The sequence below is a fragment of the Lingula anatina genome, chromosome 9 (assembly GCF_051362555.1).
Source record: "Lingula anatina isolate TDL-2025a chromosome 9, LinAna3.0, whole genome shotgun sequence".
NCBI classification, from domain to species: Eukaryota; Metazoa; Brachiopoda; class Lingulata; order Lingulida; family Lingulidae; genus Lingula; species Lingula anatina.
The window spans coordinates 839,630-866,485 of NC_141775.1; the positions used below are offsets into that span (position 1 = coordinate 839,630).

A 26,856-nucleotide genomic window follows, 5' to 3' on the forward strand; every position below is an offset into this window, starting at 1 on the left:
TTTATTTATTTATTTTTTTTTCAGGACCAGGCACAGGTTTCGTGCAGTCGTGAGACCTCTGGCGGAGGGAGCTACTGGCTGTGAGCGGTGTAGGGGGTTGTTTACATGTAAAAACATGAGGGGTGCACGTGTTCTAGTACTGCTGGTAAAAAAGAAGCTTTGCAACAGTATAGTTTTGTGCCATTTGTGTGCTATCCAAAGGGATGAGAAATGTTTCACCAAGTAATTTTGTTCATGCAGTTTTGCAGGCAATTCTTTGTATGGCCGTCAATGGAAATATTTGGTGGTTTCTGTTCTTCCTTCAACTCTGCCTTCAACGTATCCGTGCCCCCCCCCCCCCCCCCTTCAAATAATCCTGGATCCTCCCTTGGTTAATATATGTACTCCTACAAGTAGGTTGACTTTCCAAACTGGAAGACGAGGTAGTAAGTATAAATACATTCAGACTGTAAGTGAATCAAGATATTTTCCTTAATTTTTCTGCGTATTAAGACAAGTAGACTCACTTAATGTACATTAAAGTCTATAGCACATCACCTCTACGGGGCCATAATGTATGAGTAGATTAGGGACGAAGGAAGCAAATCTATCGTTTGTGATATTCCCATTCATACGAAATTTTATGAGTACTGGATAGACCTTAAGAACCACCATACTTGTAGCCGCGTTGGTGTCGAGAGATATAATTTGAAAATATTATATTTCAGAGGTTAAGCAATCAATCGTCAAACACAAAATTACAATGAATAGCTATCAATTTCCTTTGCTTTTGTTGAGGCAGATCGAAATACCAAAGTTTTGTTTGTTCTCGTGTAAAGTTCCAAAATACATGAAAATAAATTCATAATGTTCTCGTCGTTTAAATAAAATGCAATCATAAGTAAAGCAAAATGAAAATATAACTCTTATTTTGAAGCAGTAAGCTTTTTATTCTTTTCCAATTCAGAAAGCATACATTGAATTTTTTTGTTTGTTTGTTTATTATCATTGAAATCATTACAGCATTCTATAATTTTTCACATGTCAAGCAGATGACTTTACAAGGCAATTTACTTAAAAATTGTTGAAAAGTGAAAACTGTCTTTACGGCATCCGTCGGTTTTTATCAAAATAATTAAATTATGGATTGAAATAGCTTAGCGCGGAAAGTTCATTGGACTTTGAGCCACGTTTGAGTCTCGACTCAGATTCGAATGTCAGTTTTTGATTCTTGATTCATTCAAATAAAGAAAACAGAGCAAATCCTAATACACACACTGGACAATAGAAGTGTCACTCCTACTGAACCAATACTTTGCTGGAAATAAATGACTGTGGAATGATGTGCTCCTGGTATCATTTTATTAACATCAAATTTCACAAAAAGACCAACAATACAATTAATTATAAGTAGACCAGGCATTATAACTTTGATTACTCTGATTCAGTGGGTTAACACTTCTATTGTCCAGTATGTGTATAATATTAAGAACCATACCAAACAACAAAATGCATTATTACTTATTCTGAATAAATAATTGCTTAGCGCTGAAGATACATATGAACTGCTCAACACACGTTATAGTCATATTGACCCAAAAGTTACTATATTTTGTTGTACTCATTGAATGACCAAACATTTGATATTAATTAGTAGCACCACACAGGTGAGAGACAACACGTTTTCATCTCAAATAACAGTTCATCTGATAATTAAGGAAGATTATGTTCGATGATTACCTGGCGTCATCTTATACGACATCCTATCCCATGCCTTGCAAGCACCGTCACCACGTTATAGATATAAATATAAGATTGATATAGATCTCTTATGCCGAATAGCCTCTGAAACGTCCCGCAGTTGTGGACACAGAGAAAACAACTCTGCAGTGTCCACATTTGATTACCTCTGCTACATGTTTCCGAGCACCTGTAAAATATTATTATTATTATTATTATTGTAAGGTAGAGCAGTATATGTTAGTGATATAGCTGGACCGGTATAATAGATAACAGAGGCACAGCGTCCCCCGTTTTTTTCTGAAGTTGAATTTAAATTGAACTTCATTGCATGGCTGAACCTCTAAAAGCATCGATAGAAATAACGCTCGGTGATAACAATCCAAGAAATCACCACGTTTTTCTGGTTTGGCTGGACATTACGCCTTGGTTATTGTAAAAACGAAAAAAAGCATTTTGAAATAACACCTGAAAATTCACACGTGTGTGTGTGTGTGTGTGTGTGTGAGTGCAAGAGAGAGAGAGAGAAAGAGAGAGAGAGAGAGAGAGCTGTCCAAGAATAACTGACCTCACAATCCTAACCACAGAGGTTGTTCTTGCACGCTCCGGTCTTGCACTTGGAGCAGCTTGGTCCTGCAATGTATGGTTTAGTTCCCATCCAGTTTCCTCTGGAAAATAAAACATAGCAAAACTGGAGAACACTTCGAGAATGCAGACCTCCGCCAAGGACAACCGTATTGTATACTTCATTCCTTATCTGACCCTGCTTTTTTAAATCCTTGGCATGTTGGTTTTTAGGCAATATCATTGTAATACATCTTATATTCATTTTTAGAACGCTCCTACATGTACATGTTTTATGGCCATTCTTCGAGTTTTCTCAAAACAAACTATGTTTAACAACAGTCCATTCGACAAGAAAAAAGAAAGTAAGAACTGAAGAAGAATTCTGCGTATTCATACTTACTGGGGCCAATATCTGCAGACGATATAATACCATGTGCCAAATATTGCCCCATTAGTGCACATATTTATACCACAGCCAACTTGCCGGGTAGTGGCCCACACGACCTTAATGAAAGAACATATCTTTCAGGATTCTTTCACTGGTTAACTTTTTAACACTAGTACTATCTGTTCATATAATGTTATAGAATATTGCTAGCGCACCACCAAGCAAATATATGACGATATTTCGACGTCACTATGTCGCCCTGCTACCGCAATATGATGTCATCATGAACTTGTGTTAAGTTATATAACTTATTATTTACATTCACACACCGATAGGTGCATGAATCATAGATTTCACCTCTAGCATATCTCCCAAATATAGGGAGACCGGGGCCAGTAGGACCCCGGGGTAAGTTGGCCCCTCGTCAATTTCTGAAAAAGCAACTACGAGGTAAAAAAATGATCACATTGTCTTGTTAAGTGACCGTATCCAACAATGTCAAAAAACCATGGTCATAAAAAAGTCTAAATTGGTAACATGAGGTTTCACACCAGGAGATCTGTATACTTGATACTAGTAATTGTGAATGTGCCGTTAGAACCAAGTCAAGGGGTTAGTAAATACAAGATTACGATTGAAATTATTAATTTCTTTAAAAACAAGAGTTAATAATTCGTTATCATTCATTACAAAATGGCGTTGCATATGTACATGTAGCTAAGTTCTTGGCCCTTGCTTTAAAACCGGTTTTGTTGCTTTAACTCATTCCCAGTTGGGTATACAAGACCTAAAGTACATGTACGTGTCTTACTGGGCTAACTTGACCCGGTCTCAAGTACCTCAGCACAAGTACGATGGTGGCTTGCAAAGAGGATCTCGGCAACTTAATTTTTAAGGTGACAAGTGAAATATCTAATCTAAACGCTCTGTAATTTCGAAAGGTTTTATTTAAGTCGTCTAAATAAAGGATTCACTATTCAAAAAACTAAAATGACAAACAATTTATGAACGGATAGAATTTAAGAAAGCCAGATTAGATTTTAAATATTTATATGGACTCTCACCTAAATACATCAAAGACTTACTGGGAATTGCAACCATGGACACTACAGTCGAAACACCCGATCAAATAATAAGGGAAATATCTTGTTGGCAGACATAAAGACATACTAACTAAAGGCCCAATATGGACCTCGATTAAAAGATGGAACTGCCTACACTCTGAAATCAAAAAATCTCCAAAGACTTGGATACTTTAAAAATATTGTTTTTAAAAAACCAAAAGTAACGTACAGAGGGCCATGTGTAAGATAAGTGTGTGCACTTAACATGTTTTACGCTCTTTATTATTATTATTATAATTATTATTATTATTATTCATTTATTGTAGTTACATGTAAATATAATTTATCATTATGAATGCATTATATAGAATGAAAATAATGTACAAATGTGAATTATAGCTATAAAACAGTGATCGTTCGCAATTCAACTGCGGGTTTTCATTTATTACCCTTTGTGGATTTAAACACGATTTTGTAGACAGCTACGAGATTTTGGGGTAAAATTATTTTCTTTGTCCCTTACTTGAGTGTAATGTCCACACATTTCACCGTCGTTGCAGGAGTTCGAGGACAAATCGTACCACTTTTTCTCCTCGTCCCAGCCGTCCACGGCGTCCGTTGGTTCAGGAGGATTGGTGGAGACATACAAATTCTCACCGTAATTCCCTATTCTGTGGGCAAGTTTACAGCCCTCTGCCCAAGTCTGCGCCCCTGCAGCTAGTCTGTCGTCCCATATCTGATAAAACATTATTAGAACTACTTTTAACCTGTTTCATAAAAAGATCTACATGTACAGTTCGAAAACTAGTCTTAACTTTAAGTCGGTTGAAGTCAAATTATTTGAACGACCATGTCCATTTCATAAAAAGAGAAACATAGCTAATCCATAAAAAAATTTTAATTTTTTTATTTGGCATGGTATTAGTCCGACCAGTTCAGTCTTCTTATACCATCAGCCTGATTTAACGTGTAAAAGACTCTTCTCTCTCTCTCTTTCTCTCTCTCTCTCCCTCTCTCTGTGCGCAGGTGTGTGTATATATGTGTGTGTTTACTATTCCCACTAGCTTACTAGAATTTACTTGTACTGTACTAGGCCTCTGAATTATCATATAATACTGATATCACGTCAATTTTAAAGGTACAAATAATAGGACTTAAAACATACTCTAAGTGCATGGATTGCTTCTCGTTGATCTTATCAACTTTATACAACTTTATACATTTTTTTTTTTTTTTTTTTTTGTATAAAGTGGTACACGCTGACTTAAACAATCTAATTGTTCACTATATTCCTACCACACTTTTTGTGAACAGAAGCATAACTTACATGTATATCGAAACTTGTGAAAATACGTCCAGTTGAATGGTAAAAGCTAAAAATCAATATTCGCTCTAGTGGATCAACTGGTAACTTAAGGAGTCAAAACAATATTTTAAATATAATACCAATCTAGTCATCGAAGCAGCGGATGGACTGACTGAACTCCGCTTCAAATTGTGACGGTCTAGCATCTGCTGTTTTTCAGCTTCCGTCAATCCACCTTCTCTGTTGTGGACCACGACAAATGCTTTCAAAATAAAAAAGAAAAATTCCTTAGAGTTAAAGTCTTAAATAATAATGAGCCGTATGCATAATACCTTTTGTATTTCGATAGATGTATTTCCATTTGTTATCGCTTCTTTTTGCTTTGGATTGGAAAAGAAAAAAAAATCGAAAAAAAACAAAGAGTCTCGAGACATAAGGAAGTACATAGATGAATAAATACGAAGTTGTGGAAAGCTACATGTTGTACATATATTTTGGTTATTTGAACAGTAATTCAAAAGCTTGAAATAAGCGTAAATGACCTTCATCAACTAGGTGTGCAAGGATGACCAAAATGAAAGACTATTCCTTAGTAGTACGGTACAAGTGTACATAATGGACTTTAATTATCATGTTCCGTGTATGAAGTAAACAAACAAAAAATATGTGAATCAAATGAGTAAAAGGATAGTGATTTATTGAGTGAAAGTTAATTTTTAAGAGTCAGTAAGTGTAGAAAATGTTTTCATGACAGAAAAAGATGGAACATGTCAAAGTCACATGTAGTATAATTTAATTGGTCAATTTCTCAAGAGAATGGCAAGTTTCTGACACGTGTTAAATACATGCAACCTAAGGATGGATATGGTCTAAGCATGAGTAATTCAAATAATATTTTAAATATTTTAATTGAAAAAATATCTTAGTAATTACCTAATAAGGAAATGTTGCATCGTGGTTTGCAACGTGAGAAGTTTCTTGTATTCACGCAAAGACTATGATAAAAAAAAAAGTGAATACATGATCTGTACGGAGAAATAGAGTATAAATACTTTAAAAATTGTATGAAAAATGGAGTCGGTGAATAAAAGCTTGAAAGCTTTAGACAGTTGTCATTCCTCACTACAACAATTATTTCAAATGATACTGAAAAACCCATAGCAAGATATGAATATACACTTGAAACTGGGTAAGATTGTCAAGCACTTTATGGAGAATCATGAACGACTGTGAGCAATCACGCTGTACCTGTCTCTATACCTGACCTGTCACAGTCCATAGCTGTTGTTTCCTGGAACTAGTATGACTATGATATGCCCGACTGAGACTTCAAAGGTTGCTGAAATTATCTCTTCTCTGGGCTGCGTAATTATGAAACATCATGAAGCCGGAAAAGGCACTTTCAAACTAAAGTCGGCTTCATCTGCAATGACCTTACTTTGTCTGAGCATAATATTATACCAACCAGTACGATTCTAGTGGATTTAAGAACAAATGATCTGACTTATATGAAATTTAAACCAATATCTTGTACAAGTACGTGTATCGATCGCGTGTGAAACTTCCGAGTATTTTTGCATACGCCGCAATTCCTGTGCATATTCAAGATGTCGATGTGTTTTGGTAAAACTGTCAGCTTCAAATTCTCTCATGCATTTGTTCAAATTACAACATTTTGCAAAATATAGGTAATCTGTTACTTACCCTGTTCAGGCAAAAAAGCTACAATAGTCAGAACCAAGAGTTTTAAAGTCAGCATCTTTTCCTGAACAATTACTCTGAGCTGCTTCACCACAGTGTGCAAATATAGACTTTAACTTGCCTTTAATACGCGCAACAACGGTCATAGTATTTAGACGCTCTTTCACTTGACGTTGCCTATGACGTCACCCGGATCTACCAATGGAAATTTACCCGATATGCAGAGACGCTAGCTGAAAGGGCAATTAAGCGACTCTATATGTAATAGACAGACCCCGAGTCAGCGAGGGTTATGTGGCATACACGAATGCGTAGTACGAGTGGATGTTACATAACCCTCGCTGACGAGGGATCTATCTTATTTAGACCACGGGTCCATTAGCGGGTTATAACGCATTCATGCGAGACGTGCGGTTATGCGAGTTACACCACGTCTGGGTCTTTTGTACTTCACTTCCACCGTGGTCTAAACAGAAAATGAGAAACTTGTCAGAGGATATGACACGCAGGGTGAGGGCTCTGCAAGCGGCTGCTGGATGTCATACTTTTTTACGCTTTACTGTAATATGCCATTTTACTGTGTTGCATATCACTGATCCGGAGATTAACATAATCTTTAATACATGTATATATGCTTAAAGTTAATACTGACAACAAACTGTTGATATGGTTTTCTTGATGTGTTCTTTTCTTTTGGCTGATATCTTAAGTCAGATTTGATGTTATAATAAATTAGTCAGCATATCTCACAATAGAAGACTGGATATTTGTATTACTCAATGACATACTTTTTGATCAATAAAGCCAAAAAGTTTAGTGTGCACTCAAACATCAATCAATTGTTAAAGCACAAATATAGAGTGTGAAATATTCATGAGTTTATGTAGGAAAAATAACGTAAGCTTTTCAACCAGTAGTTAATGAACATACGGGCAAGGTAATAGATTTATGTAACAGCTGCGGCACATTTATTGATGAATCAGCAGCAGTGAGCAGCAATCACCTGTCTCCAAACGGTAAAACTTTAAAGGAATTATTAATTTACTTCTGTTTTGCCTATTCACGAGCCATTGTTCTTTGTGAACTTGGGTTTGGCAGTTTATGCATCTTCAATTAGAAAGTTTTAATTTTCAGTGGCTTGCCAATCAATAAGAACGAAGCCTGTCATCCACACATGCACAGCACACGCACTGCACAAAAGGGAATGGTCTCGTTTTCACACTGAACAAAACACAGGGTTTTGTATGGTGGCCTTGAATCGTAGACATTTTTATTTGTCGCGTGAAATTTCGTTTTTTTTTTTTTTTTTTTTTTTTTTTGGATTGATTGCATCTGACACGGAGCTAAGGCTCAAAAGTAACACCATAGTTTGCTTGTTTTCACATAAGATTCCAAATGATAAAAAAGTAAATCCATAATGTTCTCCTTGTTTAAATAATATAAAATGAAAATTAAAACAAAATGAACAAAGATGTAAACCGCTTCAAGAAAGTAAGGTTTTTATTCGTTTCTGTTTTAGGAATCAAACTTCAGAAAATTGAAATAATATTTTGTAATGAATATTTAAATCATTACAACATCCTTATGTTTTAAATGCCAAAACATTTAGCGCAGCTAACTTTGCAAATTGTTGAAAACTCAGTGCAGCCTCTACGGCATCTAGTGGTCTTATCAAAATAACCAATGTATGAATTGTAACAGCATAACATTGATAGTTCATTTGACCGTTTGAGTCAAGTTTTATTGTCAGTTCTTTTTTCTTATATCATCCAAAGAGAAAAAGCAAACCCAAGCTGTATATATCAAGTAACTAACACAGCAGCAAAAAAAGGTCTTATTCTGAGTGAATGGTTGACAGTGGGGTTTCAGCCGTGGGTACAGATGAACTGTTCAAAACAGGTTAGCTTTATTGTCCAAAATTGGTGTCTAATGGTACCTCGTTGGTACCAGCCAAAAATACACAGGTACTAGTACAAGTTATACATGTAATCATCACAAATGCTAATACATCCGATAATCAAGGAATGTCCCTTTTAAATCGTTTAATATAAGAGTTAGGAGTCCTCGACGTCATCTGATACAATTTTCATCCTCATGCCTTGCAAGCACCATCACCACGTTATAATTATAAATATAAGATTGATATAGTTCTCTTATGCCGAATAGCTTCTGAAACGTCCAGCAGTTATGAACACAGATAATACAACTGCGGCTAGTGTCCATATTTGATTACCTCCCTGCTGCATGTTAACGTGCACCTGTAAAATATTATTATTATTATTATTATTATTATTATTATTATTATTATTATTATAGGTAGAGCACTATATGTTAGTGATATAGCTGGACCGGCATGAGAGAATGATAACCTACATGTATAATTACCTGGCTATTAGATAATAGATGCACGGTGACCCCCCCCCCTTTTTTTTCGTAAGTAAACACAAAACAAATTGAACTTGACTGCGTGGCTGAATCTCTAAAAAAAATCCAAATACTCACATTTTTTTCTGGTTTTGCTGAACTTGCGGCCTTGGTTATTGTAATGACGAAAAAACAGTTTAAATAACACCTGAAAATGTGCACGTGTATGTGTGCACGTGTATGTGTATGTGTATGTGAGAGGAGAGAGAGAGAGAGAGAGAGAGAGAGAGAGAGCTGTCCAATGCTGTGTACCAACAATAACTAACCACACAAACCTAACCACAGAGGTTGTTCTTGCACTCTCCGGTGTTGCACTTGGAGCAGCTTGGTCCTGCAATGTATGGTTTAGTTCCCATCCAGTTTCCTCTGGAAAATAAAACATAGCAAAACTGGAGAACACTTTGATAACGCAGACCTCCGCCAAGAAAAAAAAACGTTTTGTATACCTATACCTCATTGATAATATAACGCTGCATTTTTAAATCCTTAGCATGTTGATTTTTTAGGCAATATCACTGTAATATGTACTTTTTTGTTCTTCACAAATTATCGTTTTTACATTCATTGTGTCAATATTTGGAATTATCAAAACAATTGATTGGTAATAAAGCTTCATTCGATAAAGAGAGAGAAAGGAAAACTAAAGAAAAATTCTGCTTATTCACACTCACGCGGGTGAATATCTGCAGACGACATAATACCACGTGGGAAAGTCTGAGCCAAATGGTGAATTCTTGGTGCACTTCTTTATACCACAGCCAACTTTGCTAGTATCAGCCCACACGACCTTAATGAAAGAACAAATGTCATGGAAACATTCTTAATTTTGCAGAAAAATCAGAACCCCATATGTTCGCATCATGTTGAATAATATCGCTACATGTAGGTGTAGGAGAAAATGGCGTGCTTGTGTACCACCAAACAAATATACATGTACGGCGCCATTTTGACGGCACAATGTCGCTCTGACGTCGCAGTGTGACACCATTATGACATCGTACTGAGTTTTACAGCTGATACATTCACAAACAATGAGCAATATATTTCACATCTAACACATTGTCTGTCTAGTTAAGTCTCTGATTGATCCTTAATCCTAGTGAAAAATGAAAATGTAACGCTCATTTAACAGCTCTTGTACTTCCTAGCTTCCTTAAAAGCTTAAATATCCCGTGGTGTTAACACAATTATCTTGCAAGGACTATCTCGCTTATACCTATTGTGTGACAATCTATCACTTTTATCCAAACACTCTCTGATTTTGCGGGAACTTAAGTTGTCTAAATATGAAATTTATAAACTTTACGGTGTGTATATACTAATTAAGATATACAATTAAGTGTGCAATTGTGAATACGTTAATCACTGTCATTCGCTGCAAATGTTTCATTCAATACTCTTTGCGGTGTAAAAGGCAGTTTGTAGACGGTTCTAGAGCGTGCAACACCAGAAATAAATATATCTCTGGAAAGCTGTTGAAAATCTTTTCTCCTCGAGCCTGGAAAACACCTGTCAAACAATACGACAAGGGTGACAACTCAACCGTGTTTCAAGTGTTTCAAGTCCTGTTTCAGAATGTTCTTACCTGTGTATAATGTCCACAACTTTCAAAAGGAGGAGGGTTGCAGGAGTTGGAGGACAAGGAAAACCACTGTTTCTCACTGTCCCAGCTGTCTACGGCCTCCGTTGGCCCAGGATAGTTGGAGGATGTATACAGATTCTCACCGTCAGCCACTGTGCTGTGGCCCCAGCCGCATCCTTCAGCCCAGGACTGCGCCCCTGCAGCAAGACCGTCGTCCCACGTCTGAAATTTAGTTTTATTTATTTTTTATCTAGTAGTGTACCTTGGAACCTGTCTAAACTTCTACCCAACATATTTGTCCATATTGACACGAGATACATGTAAATTGGTAGTATTGAAATAAATCGAAATCGGAAAAAAATTCACTCGCTTTATTTGGATCAACTTTTATGTAGGCTACTTCAACTCTGTCTTCATTTGCAGCCTTCATAAAGATGTTGCTTAAATGTACATGGGATACACAGTGTTAGTAGCAGTGTGTGTGTGTGTGTGTGTGTGTGTGCGTGCGTGCGTGTTTGAACCTACATGCATGTGTGTAAATCTTACCAATCTAGTCATCGAAGCAGCGGATGGACTGACTGAACTCCGCTTGGAATTGTGGCTGTCCAGCATCTGCTGTTTTTCAGCGTCTGACAATCCGTTGTCACCTCTCTTGACGAGAGCGGAAAGTGCTTCAAGAAACAAACGAGCCATTATACTAAAAGTTATGCAAAGACAATTAAAGTGTGAAGTAGGTATAGTAATCTGACCGAAAAATAGCTCGAAAATGTTTGCCTTTATCTGCTTACATTTTTCGTTCACAAGACGAAATACATTCAAATTGTTGCAGAAGCTAAAAAGAGAGGAATAAATAAATAAATATAAACCTTTTGAAAAGCCGCGGTTTGCACAGTTTTTTGCTCTTGGGCTAAACTTAAATGACCTTGGTCACCTTCACGTGCGAGGATTACCAAAATGAAAGGTTATTTCTCAGTAGTGCAAGCAGTACACATTCATCTCTAACTCAAATATGGATAAATGTACCTGCACAAATATTAGTTACAAAATCGGCACATTTTCCTGTTATAGTTATGATAATTAAGTCAAAACGAATGCTGGTATAGGCATTTAACTGTCCGTCCTTTCGAATAAAATGAAATAATGCAAGCAATTTGTATATGTGATATTATATGGAAACAGATAAGATAGCTGCGGGTGCCAGACAAAACAATTTTGTCAATTTTAATTGCAAGATAAAGGAAATAGATAGAGATAATTGAACAATCAGTTCCCATCTCTCTCTCTCTCTCTCTCTCTCTCTCTCTCGTAATTTTGACAATTTTAAATCTCGTATCCCAGGAATTTGTTTCCCCTCCTGACAAATGACATAATTAAAACACTTAAAACTTTGCATTTGTATGCAACCTTTACATCTGACATGTAAGAGAGTCAAATATATGTGTAACTTGTCATGTTTTTCGTTATTGAATCTGTTTAAGGGTGATTTAATGGCTGTTTTAATTTAAATAGAATTTACTATTAAAGTGCGCGCAATCAAATATTTTTGTTCCGCAAACTTCCGCCAGTGAATACTTAACTGTACGGCGTATCTTTGACGAGTTTTTTTAATTCTTTTAAAATAATAAATTGATTTTGTTGTGTTTGATTTCGTTTTTCTCATTGTGTAAGTGTGGATAACAACATTGTATACAGATTCAGTTGTATTAAGAGCTTCTCACGCTCTATTCCACATACATTTCTAAATATTCACGGCATTCATATTATGACATGACAATTATCATTGACAGTCCGTTTTGAAGTGAATTAATATAAACACTAAGGAGTATATGTATATGCTTTGACACTGTAAAGAATAACCAGTGGACCTAGGCACAAACCAAATAATTTATTTTAAAAGAAGAAATGTAGAGTTTATCTTCTGAAGATCATTTACTTTACTTCGTGCTGTTTTAAAAAAAGTAAAAATTCTCAAGTTTGAGAGCCTTAATTTCTACACATATTTAAAAAGCCAATGTGGGTTTGTAAAACGAACGAGTAGTTTCCAATAGAGACACGAAAATGTTTAAATTCCGACAATCTGTCCGTTCTGACTTACCCTGTTCAGGCACAAACGCTAGGGTCACAATCAGCAGTGTTAGAGTCAACATTTTCTTCTGATGAACAAATGTTTCTGTTGTCCGCTTCCGCACTGTGCGACTATGGGCTGTTGCACTTGACTTTTATACACGAAACGACCTTCACAAAGCTGCCGCACCCCTCGTATGCATGCGTGTACATGTATCTATACATGTATTATACTTATGCCATGGTTCGTCTTTAATGTGAATATGTAGCATTTGTTATTAATATTCAAGTAATGTCGCATATTGACTTATGGTAACATTGAATGTTGGCGTGCGAGCGCGCGCGCGCGCGCGCGCGCGTGTGTGTGTGTGTGTGAGAGAGAGAGAGAGAGAGAGAGAGAGAGAGAAAGAAAGAGCTTGTGCTAGTTCGTTTGCTCCATTTGAACCACTTATTGAAAGAAAAAAATGAGTATCATGCGGTAGTGCTTACGGAAGAGAATATCCATATCACTATTAATAGAATGACGTTCAAAAACGAGAGAAAACAGACGCGATGAATGTATATATGTCAGCAGCAAGGAGAAGGTCAAAATCATTAATTGAGGACTATTTATTACGCACCTGGGATTAAACTTATAGCCATCAAAGGCAGAAAAAAGTATATCAGCGTCACGGTTTTCACAATACTCGTTTTGAAATATTAGAAAATCACCAAAGAGTTTGTGACGTGGACCCGAGCGGTATAACATACAAGTACAGAAAACCATAGGAAATCAAGAGAAAGTGAAATCACGAAAATTAAAAGAGGATTGGTTCAGCGAAAACAGGTTTAAAAAACAAAGAAATAATTTTTTCATCGATCTGCAGCTGATATTGACAACGCTGTACAATTCTAATATTTCAATGTCTGTCTACAAAGATTCTTCCGTGGGGTATGAGGCTAACCAGGTGAAAAAAACTCTTTACAGGAAATACTAGTATACCCTTGTAGGCCCTACTTGTCAGGTTTTAGCTATTGTACAACAGGGTAGCACGCTTCGACTGTGCGAAATATTCAAGAGTCCTAGTAGAAAACCTAATGGATAAGCCGTTGGAACGTTGCTGCGACGATTCTAGTTGAGACACATAAAGCGGCAAGTCAACAGTAATAAATAGTAAATACTGGTACCTAGCACAAATGGGTGAAATTATTCCAATAATATTATGCGCATTTATACCTAATTGTTGGTGATAAAGGAACCGTCATCAAGCAGCCGCATGTGGTTGTCTTGAACTGGGAACCAATTAAACCATAAATTTCCTTCCTCGCCACAAATACACGTACATAACAGGAGCCTTTGTCAAATACTTCATCTGGTTGGGTAAAGAACCGGTACTTGGGGAGTTGAACTCCTTTATTGTGTCACCATTCAGCAAGATAACAGTTTTTTTTTTCAAACTTCATTCTTTGTGAAGTCAAAGCCTCATTCTGCATGTCTAGTCTGACATGTGCCCAATACTCTGTCTTCTTTCAATAAATCGGGGACATTTCATGTACGCCCCCAATATCTTGGTACCCTTTAATTGTAAAAATTGAAAATTTGCAACAAAACTAAATCAGAACTTAATATTGAATATCTGAAAGTACCAGTAGTTTCACAAGACATTTTACTTTCTTGAATATTCAGTTAATTGTGTTGCATTCGATTTGTTTTCAACATGAACACCGTTGCGCCATAAACGTGCCGAAAAAGACTTCGCATAGAGTTATTAGTGTTAAGCGCACACATGTAAAATCAATTATTTTATGAAATTGCTTTTGATGTACTAAAATTGGAATGATTTTTGGCGAAGAAAGTATAACTGTAAATATTTGGTATAATATTTGCTTTCTCCAGAGGAAATAATCTCTTTCTCCTTTCGTTTATGTGAATAAGTGTTAGTCTAAAAATACCAGGGCTCCGTAACGCGAAAGCATCGCGAATTTCGACCGAGCGCAAGCGGCTCTATTCCATAACTCGGCATTTACTCGCCCCATATAATAGCCTCAAAATGAAAGGTGATATCGCTATCGCAATTCGCGATGCGTTCGAGTTATGGCGCCCAGTACTGTTTATACAGTCAGTTCACTATGTTGGTCCTAATTCTCCTCCCATCCACTAATGTCCATATCAACATAGCGGTAAAATTTCAGGTTCTGGTCGCTGGGCAGTGATTGGTCACTCCCGAACCGGACTCCCATCAAATCACAACTTGTTGGAATATTCCCTCTGACATAACCGGGCGTTGCCCAGGCAACACAATCCGGGCGACAGTGGCACTCACGACCGCATTTCAGGGACCCTGTCACCGTGAGTTGGCCGAGGTGTGTCGTAGCGTTCGCTGTCTGCCATGTTGTTGACATGTCTTCCATTTTCTGGTACGTTGAACCAAGCGTGCACGCGGTTTTCTGGTGGAATTTCCCCGCCCAAAGTCGCACGCGAACGTCTGCTTGAGTTGATAATTGGATGGATTGGTTGCCTGCATTCACGAAAAAAATAATGTATTTTAGAAATGTTATATAACTATAAATCGATGACATGATTGTATTGTTCCCCAAAACATTTGATAAATGTTTGAAGACACATTTACAGTAACATAAAACGAAATCGTCGTTTACAGATGTCACATTATCAGACTTGTCTCACAAAATCTTTTTTCACATTTTCTCATCCCTGCTTCCTTTCATTAAACTTGCAAATTTTTAAGCACACTGGTCAATTTTGCAAATGACATTACTGTTACGACAAAAGAACTACCGGTGTGACAGGAATGGATGTCCGCTAGGAACCTTAGTCCGTTCCCCATTACTTTGTACAGGTGACATTCGTCCCATATGCTTACACCAAAACTCCGCCTAACCCTAACCTATACTAATCATATGGGAGCCTGGACTTCCATTCCTAGGACTACCATTCCTGTCACGCCGGTCTTAACCCGGCTTTTCTCTATGCCAGTAATGAGGGCATCTCACCTCCTAAATCCATGATTCGCACAATGGACGCTGTGCCAGTCAAGTCAGGTGAAGGCGTCCACAGACGCACGGAGTTCTTGCCATAAGCGAAGACCACTCCCCCAAGCTGCGGCTTCTGTGTCGGGGTCAGACCATCGTTCTCAGCTGTTCCAATGGCATTGAATATGTAGCCTAAAACCCAGATAATGGGGTAACTGGCATCAGTATAAGCTTTGTATCGACACATTTGCCATTATTAGGAAAAGTTGCCCACAGATGAAATACCAAAGTTACCTCAGAAACAATTCAACGTTGATTTGTTAAAGGGTTCGTGTTGAAGTGAACTATTTGATACTTACATGTATCTTTGAATACTTTATAGAGCTCACCTTGATTATCGCCATCTATCGCTTTGTACTGAACCAGGGCAAAGCGCGGGAGATATCCCATGCCCACGTGCAACTCCATGTAGTCCTCCTTCTGTGATTGGTCCCATCGAAACCAGCCGCTGTCGTAGGTGCCCAGACCAGTGCTGTCGAAGTCTGCCCACACGTAAATTTCTACATCGGCTGAGGTTCTGGCCACGTTGTTTCTGAAGAACATAAAAAGCCGTTGCAACCGTAATAGAGAGTGTTGGCACTGGGGCCAAGGATTTTTAACCTCTGATGTCCCCCCTCCCTATTGACCGATCCGCAAGTTGCGTCTACGTTGAGGATTATGTCATGTCCATAGTTTTAGTAAATTGATTTTTTGTCTGATGGACTGAGGGAAATGACAATGCAAACATTTCATCAAAATGACCCATTTGCTTTCAATAATATCTTGGGAAGGGGCACACTACTTTCCACCAAGGTCACCGATTGATTTTTAACTAATTTTCCACAGATATGTATCTGACTTATTAATATCACAAATTTCTGCTGTCACACTGGAGAAAAGCGCCCATATTTAATCTGCTGCCGTGATAGAGGGGAGCCACCCACTCCAGCCAGCCTAACCCTCTGCTCTTACTCACTTGTTCTTTCCCCAACCGTCAGAGACACCCATCACAAACATTCCCGTCCACATCCGTATACTGCTGGCATTGTAACCGTAAAGGAGGCCCAGGTAGGCGTTATAGCTTTGGGGTCCTTTGCTCATCATCTGAGAGCCGATACCTTCAAATACAAAACCTGAAACACAAAATCAGCATATCAGCAATGTTATTTACAAAACTTTCATAATGCCTTGTCCCCCCCCCCTTTTTTTATCTTTTATTTTTATTTATTTATTTTATTTTATTTTATTTTTTTTTTGCTGCTGTTGTTATTATTATTAATATTATTATTGAATATTTTTGCTTTCATAATCATATACATGTAGAAGGACATAATGCATTATTTCTGTTACATTATATCTTGGACCTAAATAGAGAAAGCCTTCTCTATTTAGGTCCAAGATTATATGTACATTTTCAACTGAACATGCAGTTGCATAAGTGTTGAAGTTAACTGTAATCTAAGACGTGCTGTTACGCAAGCAAAAAAAAAAGACAAAAAAATTTACGAACACGTTGTTCGCATAGATTCGGATACGAAATTTGTGCAAACTGTCCAGTGTCATGATTTCAAAATGGCACCACCGTGACGTTAAAATAACACCGTAACTTTAACATGACGTCACAACTCGACATGACGTAGTGTGACGCCAGGAATACAAACCTCCATGTGTTTCGTCGTCCGGGATCACAGCTCTGGCAAGCACATACACAGGTGTGGCGCCTAGAGTGTGGGTGACCTCCTTAAACTCGTACCTCGAAATGTTCGTGCGGATGACTTCGCTGGCAGTGTAGAAGGATTTCTCCAGCCAGGCAAGAACCTGAGGATATGTAATGCATATGCAAGATTGTGGAAGTTCTACACGTATGTTGGGCGGTTTTCCCTGATGGCCATACCCCCCAAAAAAAAAAAAAATCATAAAAGTGACCGACACCAGACAAAACCGAGTGCCGTTTCCTCTCTGTAGTAACTCTATGGAAAACTGGCATTAAATATCATACTTGATATTTTTCAGGATAACGATGTACATCATCCTCGTTGTTTAGCTATTTTAAAAAAGCTTTCCTTACTGATACTAAAATGTAACTAAAAGCAAAATTAGCCACTCTCAGAGATAAATGTATGAGAGAGTTCAAGGTATAGCTGGTATCATTCTCACGTTTACCTTAAACTCTGCTGTTTTTGACGCCTGCGCATTCGTAGAATCATTTCCTCCCCATAATCCTCCAACATAGATGGCGTAATTGTCGCCGGGGTTGAAGTTATTTATGGTCGGTAGCCATATTCTCACTACGTCATTGTTGTAAGCATACGCCGGTCCACTACGGGGTTGGCCTGTGAAAAATAAAATTCAAAAATAAAGAAATCAAACTGAGGCCTGGCACATGTTTGAAACAATAATATGTAGTGCGTACTAGCATGTGTGTGGTCGACATTTAAATATTCATGAAGTAGGTAGGCCCCCTGCTGATAGGACCATTTTTTGGCAATCCACTTCAGACGATTGGCAGTGTCGTTTGGTTATTTTTATATTTATATTTTTATCAAGCAATTTCACATTTAGTTATCCCAGCTTCGAGGCTCTGTAGTAGCACACGTGACGTACTAGTACTCGATAGACCAGACTTTTTATGAACGGAGTGTTTTGTAACGTGGCCCTGTGCCGTGTATAATACAGACGTGGCAAGCTGGCAAAAGGCTAACCAAAGCAGGCTTTGAAGATTATAACGGCACAAAGTACATGTAGGCCTCAGATAAACATTTTTTCTAAATGGGTTAATTTTTTTTAGAGTCTGCTTGTGGGGGATTTCTTAACGCATGCAGGAAGAAAATCTCTAGATATTAATTTGTAATTTGGCGGGAAATTCTATGGCCTGTATCTTGTACCCCTTTTGATCTAGATTTTCATTACACCCACTCTTCAACATTAGGAAATTAGATATAACATCAATAACCACTACTCTGTGTTATTTACACAGCGAAACATATTTGTGGCGTCGAAACATCGATTAGTCTTCCAGTTTCATCTAGAACAAGTATTTATGCTTTTCCACTGTATATGGCATACAGCAAAGTTGTGTGAAGAAAAGGTATAGCGATTTTATGTTCTATTAAATGAGGAAATAACTGGAATGGAGTCAACAACGAGCTGAGGAAAAAATAAAATGAAAAAGGTAAATAGCTGACACGTAATAAATCTCTTAAGAGACGTAACCCCCCTAACCCCCCCTCGCCCCAATTTACATTATTAATGCTATTTTCATTGTCAGTTTATTCAATTTCATTACTTTGTACAAATATTGCAGACGAAATTTGATCATGTGTTTAAAAAACAATACATGAAAGAAATACAGAATTTCAGGTGCCAATCGCCATTAATCTTATTAAAAAGTTAAGGAGAAAACATGTTTAATGAAATGCAAAATGAAATGGCTGTTTCTATTCCAGAGGGAAGTTACAGTTTTGGTGTATGTTGACTTATGTATGTTTTCCAGTGCCGCGCAGGTGGTTTGTTGTTCAGACAAATCATAATATGGTAATTAAAAGGTCTCTGTTTTTTCAGCGTCAAGAAACTTTAACCTTTCACCTTCATATGCCGTTGTCTTGGGAACACATCGGAAGGGGGGAGGTCAAGGTCTATCAATATTGTGAAAACAAAAATGGTATCGACATTTGCAATGGGCTATAATTCATTGCATATAATTTTCAGAGACACTCGTAAAACATGTTCACAGAAATATTTTCACACGGATAACAATCAAAGAAAAATTCGCACGAATTGATCCTGTCTAAAATGTTGATACTTGGCCTTTTAATTTGTTGACAGATTTCATTTATCGATTCTATTCGTTTGTAACAGAACTATTATATTACGAAAAGGAAAATCATCATATGGTAATTACCATAAGTCAAGGACAGTTGCTGAGAGAGAGAGAGAGAGAGAGAGAGAGAGAGGAAACCTTACCAAAATCGTCATCTCCCTGGGATGTTCCAGTTCCCTCAAATATAAACCCTTTATGGTTCCCGTCTATTGCTCTGCCTAGGACCTGGAAGGAAAACAAATATAGTCAATACGTTATTATTATTATTATTATTATTATTATTATTATTGTATAGGCACTAAATGAACCATTGTCATTGTTACATGATTAAAGACCCACCGCCTTTTTTGTGATTTTTTTTGCTTGCCTAACGATTAAACGTTGTCCATTTGCAATCACATCGCTGTTCATTAAAAGAATTAATATTTGTACCAAAATTCATAAATTTGACCCGGTGAGCCCAAAAGTTTTAGCAACAGTGTATTATGAGTCAATTAGAATAAGAAGAGCTTTGACAAACACTCATAATTCAGCAGTCCTTGTTGATAAAGAAAATTACACAAGTGCTGACCTTTCAACTTGACATAAGTATCGAAAATTCACCTTGACCTTTGCATTGACCTCTCACCTTGACCTTAATCGGCGTCTCTCCCAAGCCATGCGTTATCTCCTTGTAAGTGTTCGCCGCCGTTTCGTCCGCAGTCATGTTAAACCATCCACTGTCAAAGTCGGGTCTCAGGAAACCTGCTTCTGCGTACAGTGCGCAGTACGCCAACAGTACGCAGACAAAGGACGTAGGATACGCCCTATAAGCCGCCATTGCTTGCGATTGCAGTAATTATGGTTTCGGTTAAAAACTGGAATTAAAATTAAAAACGGCCTTCAAGTTTTGGACTGACAGTTGCACGGAGTAAAATTATTCGTGTTTAGGTATAAGCTTGCGAAATTTTAGTCCTGATCTGTCCTTTATTTGAAAGAACAGCCATGTTTTCTTTCAGCAGTTACTTTGTTTATCGTAGTACGTACATTTCTTGTATTATTTTCTGAAATATCCACAACAAGCTTCGTTGTAAATATTAGAGATCTGCACGTTGTCCTCGTCCCCGAGTATACTCCTAATTGCAATTCACCTCTTCTACAATGTATTAAGAAAATATTTTGCTAGTTGTGCCATTAACTTAGCTTAACATTGGCACACTTCCAGACTTGGTTCCTTACAAGATATGAAATATCAACAGCTCATCTAACGTCTTTCTCATACACAACCTTTTCAGTGTTTCAGTCCCCGACTTCCTCTTTAGAGCGTCTTTTGATGTTTTTAAAAACTAGGCTTCAGTTAAATATCGATTTGGAATATTCAGTTGCGGCTTTCATTCAAAGCGGAATCCATAATTAATAAACCGATGTCTATACAGGTAATCTATTCAATCTTCCGTGTTTTATGACGGCAGAAAACATCGTTCGTTTCGTGTAACGGAAAAATAGTCGCAAGTTTCAGGTTGCAGACGACAACACAGCCGCACACAAGATCTAACGCAGTGTTCATCCACTGAACTTCTATCAGTTAAGATTTTTTTTTTGATACAGCAGTTTAAGAAGGAAATAAAAAGCAAATTTCCGTCTCTTTTAATATTTCCGTTTCAATTTTGTATAATTTGCATGGAATACACCATTTACTCTCGGGCAATATATACTGTACGTCGATTTGGCATGTGTGACATTCATAAACTGTTTTTCTTCCAGACAGTTGCTACAGGACGCTGATATTACATTACTTATTCTTAATCCCTCTCTTCATGCGCAATTTTTCGCTATTGACACTAAAGATGAGACATAATTTCAAGACCCAAAATTTACTGACAGCCACTTTCCTCCGCCTATACTCAAGACATTCAGTAACTGCTCATCACATTAGACATTGAAAAGTGCTTTTCATACATTTCTCTGTGCTTTTGCATTCATTATTCACGATTCCGTGTCTTAGTTTGTTGGGACAGGGAGGTTAATGGAATAGTCTCTACCTTGATCGAAAAATTCGCAACGACAAGACGGTTGAATGAGAATGCACCGATGAAGAATCGATACCATTTTCCGGCCTTTCCTTCAAGTGTTTTTGTCCGGTCGTAATTGCCTTGCTCATATATACAACCTGGCTATTACACTTCTGCTGAGTAAATATTTTGTCACTCAATTCTCTTTTCCAACGGGTCAACACAAGATTAATTGATCATATGCAGATCACCTAATAACGGGGCATTTAACATTACAGCCTTCACAATTTGCTAATATGCATTAAATCCTGTTTAAAACACTGTTCAGAGTATCTTATATATGACTCTATCCCAAGTTCAAGCCAGATTAATGCTTACATAAAGAATTAAACAAACAAATATAAGGAAAAAACAAGAAATGTATCCCCCCCCCCCCCCCCCCCGGCCGGAGCACTGGATGCAAAGTCCATTCCCTTTTTTAACAAAATGTAACAGATTTTACACGTAAAATGTATACATTTCTTTTTACATAAACTATCCCAGAACATTAATCTACGTAACATTACGCGTATACAAAATGTATCATCCGAGACTTAGACTGCCATATGCATTCCATATGTTCTACGAGTCTAACGGCACAACTTTTCGTATAAACTGCAAGTATCAATACTCGATAAACGCAGATTGATGGAAAATATTCGAAGATTAAGATTGACGAATTTATCGCTCATGGATTAAATCGTTTCTAAAGATATTTAACAAGTTTTTCTCGCTATACAACATGGCGTTTAAAATTTGACTTGATCACGCGGTTCCCTTGTCAATCATCATAGCCTACAGGTAGGAAAACTCACCTTGTCTCTTTATAAACGAACATTTAACAACATCACTCAAAAGACAAATAACAACATATTTCGTCGGGAAACTCATTATCATTATGATTAAGCAATCAGAAAGTGAGCGTTATATGATTTAAGTACAAAATTAGGATAAACCTTACCTCCACTTCGCCGCGGTTGAGTGTAACAATGGCTAGCATTATAAATATTATTATCTGTAAACCGTTATTGATTACTCCGCACCTTCATGTGAAGGAAGAACAAAACGCAACTGCTTTGTTCATGTACGTCGGGCAATGTATGAATTCGATTCCCAATCGAGAAAACAAATTTATGTTTGCTCACTATATCTCAAACCAATATGTTGCAGTTAAACCTGAACTGTGTATTCACTCGCACACGCTTATTAATAGGCTCATACATAGTTTGAGTTGGATAGGAAACCTCTGAACAATAAGAAACAATCACAACTCTTTTTGTTAACTAACGCCCAATGAATCAAGATGTGCGAGTTCCATGGTTATTGGAAACAGTTGCAATTTAACCTTTGCTATTGTGTTTGCTAAATAAATTCATATCACGCAATATGTGACCTCATACGACATCAGGAAAAATTGAAGTACAGAACCTGCTTTAAGTGGGTTAATGCACAAGTGCTGCGGATGATGCGCTGGAAATGTAGTTTTAAAAGAGATACAAAAGTGACACGCAAACCATGGTAAATCCATACTGTTGTGCCGTACTGGTAGACCGCAAATCCATTGATTTCATGTCCCATGTTTTCTTCAGGCAGGTGCATACAGCAATTTTAAGCAAATTGCATCAAATTGTTTCTTCGCAAACAAACGTTAAAATGTTTGTGTGCACGTTGACTGCGAATTATTTTCAAAACTAGCCTAATCCACGCTTTTCACCGAAGGACAACACTATTCGCCATTAAACATGTAATGCACATACATTTATTGGCCACAAAATACAGGCAAATATCTAATATGCTTAATGCTAAGATGTAAAGGAGTTCCAGCAAACATTTTATTTCTAAACTTATGTAGTTGCCAAACAATTATGTATTGATCTGACTTTGGAATTTTCAAAACTGCTAATTCGATTTATTTTGTACAACGATAGCGTTAACCAAATGTGCAACTTACTTTTAACAAGTGCATGTATGCATTGGTACACATTTTTCCCGCTCTTATATTTAGTCGGATGTATTTCAGGTCTTTTCGTAATCTTTTGGAAAAAATAATGATAAGATACATTATTTTCTAATATTTAATGCGCGCCATTTTGGTTGCCACAATGTCCATGTTGATACATGTATATGTATAAGGTCGTCTTGCTGGTTACGATATGTCTTTTACCCTCTTTATCTCTTTGTCCTGCGTTTTACACTCAGGGACACAAAAAAATGATTACTATGTTTGTGGGTATTTACAAATGCGTGGATTTCTCTGGTTTTCCACTGGATGTGCCGTTTCAGAGCTTTCACATCTAACGCATTCTGTGACGCATGACCTGCGCTCTGACTTGCCAACCGTTTCAGTAAATCACCTGCCAAATTTCGCGTATATTTCTCGTACTTATGAGTACCTCATCATTTTTTCTCGGTCAGCAGCTATAAACTCCAAATTGCGAAGATTCTCGATTACTTTGGCTTTGGAATATCTAGCGTATAAATTTGCGAAAGTGACACATTAGCTAAAGTCTGTGTTTTGAGTGACTCAAAGGCCAAGAAATTTCAATTAGAAGTTAATGTGAAGTGTTTTGGATGTGAAGGTACATGAGTACCCAGTGTGATTAAGAGAAAGGTGTTAAAGTTTCCAGGAACAAGTCACGTCACTGTGAGCATCTCATTATATCAAAATCGATTACAGTGACTTATGACTGCACATTAATCGGGAAGTGTGGCGTGTAAACTCCTTTGCGGACACCTGCTCAAATAATTTTTGTTGATTTTGTGTATCAGATATCCTTTCCTGGTTGCTGTTCATCGACTACGAGCAGTTCCAACATCTGACCGCAAAGGTTTGTAAGAAGAGAGGGGGGGGCACATCTTTGGGAAAGGCACGAGATGCCTGTATATTCTCCTTTGTAACTTCAATATATTTACCGTACAAGATAAGATATCATCTACCAGAGGCCAGCTGGTTGACGGCGTCCTCTTGTACTTCAAGAAGTTCGCTTAGGCCGCTTTCACAACCAAAGTTGATCCGCTAACTACATGTAACAAATCCGTGGATCAAATATGGCCGACCCACTTGAAAGCTTGCCGCGAAAATTGCCGCAGGATGTCTATTCAGAGTCCATTACGGGATTATGCGACAAGTTTCCAAGTGGGTCGGCCATATTTGATCCTCGGACCTGTAAGTTCGAGGATCAACTTTTTCTGAATGCCCCCTTAGAATGAGCCAGAGATATACCTGTATCTGTAAATGTCTGGTAGGACACTTTGTAATCCTCGTAGAAGGTGACGAGAAAGGGTCAGAGGTATAACAACAACGAGGGCTCCATGTGCATGCAATATGTTACTGGGACAGTGAAACACGATTCGGTTTGGATTTCCACGACCGGAAGTTGCGCAAACTTTCGTCCGGTGACATGTTTGGGATCACTCTGAGAACTAGCAAAGCGCCACCGGTATCGCCAAATGGGAGAAGGTAAGAGATTTTTTTTTTGTACTTGCGAAAAAAAAATTGCAAGTATATTGGTCTGTTCGTTTGTTTGTTATTTGCGGAAAAAATCGCAAAAGTCTTTTGGTCTGCTTGTATGTTTGTGTACGCGGTCGCTTTTTTGTTTCACGATAGAGGCCATAATTTCAGACACTTTTATTTGAATAAAATGTATATTTATAATAGGTTTAGAATGAACCCTATTGATTTCCATTAAGATAATTTTTACTGTCTATATTTTAAAAAATCCTGAAGGTTTGAAAAATTAACATGGCAAAGTCCATTGAAAATTTTCGAGGAATATTTGTAAATTTAAATCTTGGATGCCCCAATCTAATCTTTTTTTTTCCACCTGTTTGTTTCACAGTAGAGGCTACAACTTAAGAGATTTTTGTTTAAATTTTCTTTGTAATTTACTGTGAGATCTACATGCGAATGCCCCCTATTCATTTTCATAAGGATCATGTTCATTGTCTACATGTAAAAAAGAAAAAAAAAACTGAAGATTTGCAACAAAAACGAGGCAAAGTCCATTGACATATTACAAAAAAAATTCATTTTTAATTTCGGATGTAATGTCATCAAATCGTGTGAAATGATACTTAGTGACGACTTTTGCTGCTTGGCCAGGTTTAATGGAAACCTGGCTATTAAGAAGATTCTTGAAAATTGGCCAATTAACACAATGAATATAATGTGTATTCTAAGAATCGGCCAATAAACATACAATAAAGACAATCTCAACACACTGAATATAATGAGTTTTGAAGGAATTAGCCAATCAACAAATTGGATGTAACGAGTATTGGAAGAATTGCCCATCAACACTTTGGTTATAATGAGTATTCGAAAAATTGGCCAATCAACACATTGGTTATAATGAGTATTCGAAAAATTGGCCAATCAACACATTGGTTACAATGAGTATTCGAAAAATTGGCCAATCAACACAGGATAAACACGCAATCAACACGCTGGGCCCTGAGGAAGATTGGATTACTCTTAGCACCTCTGTAGACTACTTTGTTGACTGAGACGCTCCACTTGTATCCTGCCGTGCTGGGGTTTTAGGTTTGTTAGTTCTTACGCACTTAGACCCCATTCCCATACCTAGATCGATCTAACAGGATCGATTAATCTCAGAGGGGTTTCTCGCTTAATTTCTTTCAGCATAAGCAGATTAGATGTCTGGCACGCCTGCTGAAGATGCTAAGCCATAGCTAATTTAGCCCCTTACAGCTTCAGTCGGCGTGCCGGACATCAAAGCCGCAGAAGCTGAAAGCACTTTTCGCGAGAAAACCCTCGGAGATGGGTCGATCCTGCTAGATCGATGTAGGTATGGAAACGGGGTCTTAGTCTAGTCCCAAACTAATTTAACACCACGCACTGTTATGAAACTGCACGGCCTCTTGACTTCCTTTCTTCACTGAGCCCCAGCCAGTTTCTAGGAAAGCCTGGGTCAAAACAGTGAAGACAGATAAACACTTATTTACTCATTTATTTCTGACTTGTTTCAACATCAAAAACATTTTTTGTAGTTAGTAATGATTTTATTGTCAATTATCCATGACATGTAGGATTTGAAGTTACAGGAACAAAAACAATACAGTGTCAGTGATGCAATTTATTTGTTGTGATAAGTCACCTATACTTACAGTAACATATACTGTACAAAATATTGAACCTTCAGGATTAAGGTATCTAGGTATC

The 26,856-nt window shown here is 37.5% G+C and overlaps 3 protein-coding genes across 7 annotated transcripts; all 3 read right to left on the bottom strand.

The window, feature by feature from the left end:
- Positions 1-914: 914 nt before the first annotated feature.
- LOC106171856 (peptidase inhibitor 16) lies at positions 915-6,911 on the bottom strand. 2 transcript variants are annotated; one of them, XM_013552345.2, is made up of 6 exons: positions 6,749-6,911; positions 5,185-5,306; positions 4,262-4,474; positions 2,687-2,790; positions 2,288-2,387; positions 915-1,909 (listed from the first exon to the last, which is right to left on the bottom strand). In XM_013552345.2, exons 1-5 carry the CDS (start codon positions 6,801-6,803, stop codon positions 2,297-2,299), a joined length of 585 nt encoding a protein of 194 aa, XP_013407799.1. In that variant the 5' UTR covers positions 6,804-6,911; the 3' UTR covers positions 915-1,909; positions 2,288-2,296. The 2 variants fall into 2 exon arrangements, 1 of the variants encoding a protein (XP_013407799.1); XR_015331217.1 differs by lacking the exon at positions 2,687-2,790 and having other exon boundaries at positions 6,749-6,910.
- A 1,321-nt stretch (positions 6,912-8,232) lies between these two features.
- Positions 8,233-12,962, bottom strand: LOC147759748 (cysteine-rich secretory protein LCCL domain-containing 1-like). 2 transcript variants are annotated; one of them, XM_086996174.1, is made up of 6 exons: positions 12,847-12,962; positions 11,298-11,422; positions 10,755-10,973; positions 9,841-9,956; positions 9,445-9,535; positions 8,233-9,003 (listed from the first exon to the last, which is right to left on the bottom strand). In XM_086996174.1, the coding sequence occupies exons 1-5, from the start codon at positions 12,896-12,898 to the stop codon at positions 9,445-9,447; spliced, it is 603 nt and encodes a 200-aa protein (XP_086852300.1). In that variant the 5' UTR covers positions 12,899-12,962; the 3' UTR covers positions 8,233-9,003. The 2 variants fall into 2 exon arrangements, with proteins under 2 accessions (XP_086852300.1, XP_086852299.1); XM_086996173.1 differs by having other exon boundaries at positions 9,436-9,535.
- Positions 12,963-14,150: 1,188 nt separating this feature from the next.
- Positions 14,151-22,757, bottom strand: LOC106171864 (uncharacterized). Of its 3 annotated transcripts, none has more exons than XM_086996256.1 (9): positions 22,636-22,757; positions 20,273-20,501; positions 19,788-19,869; positions 17,988-18,157; positions 17,486-17,642; positions 16,801-16,942; positions 16,175-16,377; positions 15,807-15,977; positions 14,151-15,313 (listed from the first exon to the last, which is right to left on the bottom strand). In XM_086996256.1, exons 2-9 carry the CDS (start codon positions 20,462-20,464, stop codon positions 14,934-14,936), a joined length of 1,497 nt encoding a protein of 498 aa, XP_086852382.1. In that variant the 5' UTR covers positions 20,465-20,501; positions 22,636-22,757; the 3' UTR covers positions 14,151-14,933. The 3 variants fall into 3 exon arrangements, with proteins under 3 accessions (XP_086852382.1, XP_013407810.2, XP_013407812.2); XM_013552356.2 differs by having other exon boundaries at positions 16,801-16,957; positions 22,636-22,756; XM_013552358.2 differs by lacking the exon at positions 22,636-22,757 and adding an exon at positions 20,671-21,019 and having other exon boundaries at positions 16,801-16,957.
- Between the last annotated feature and the right edge of the window lie 4,099 nt (positions 22,758-26,856).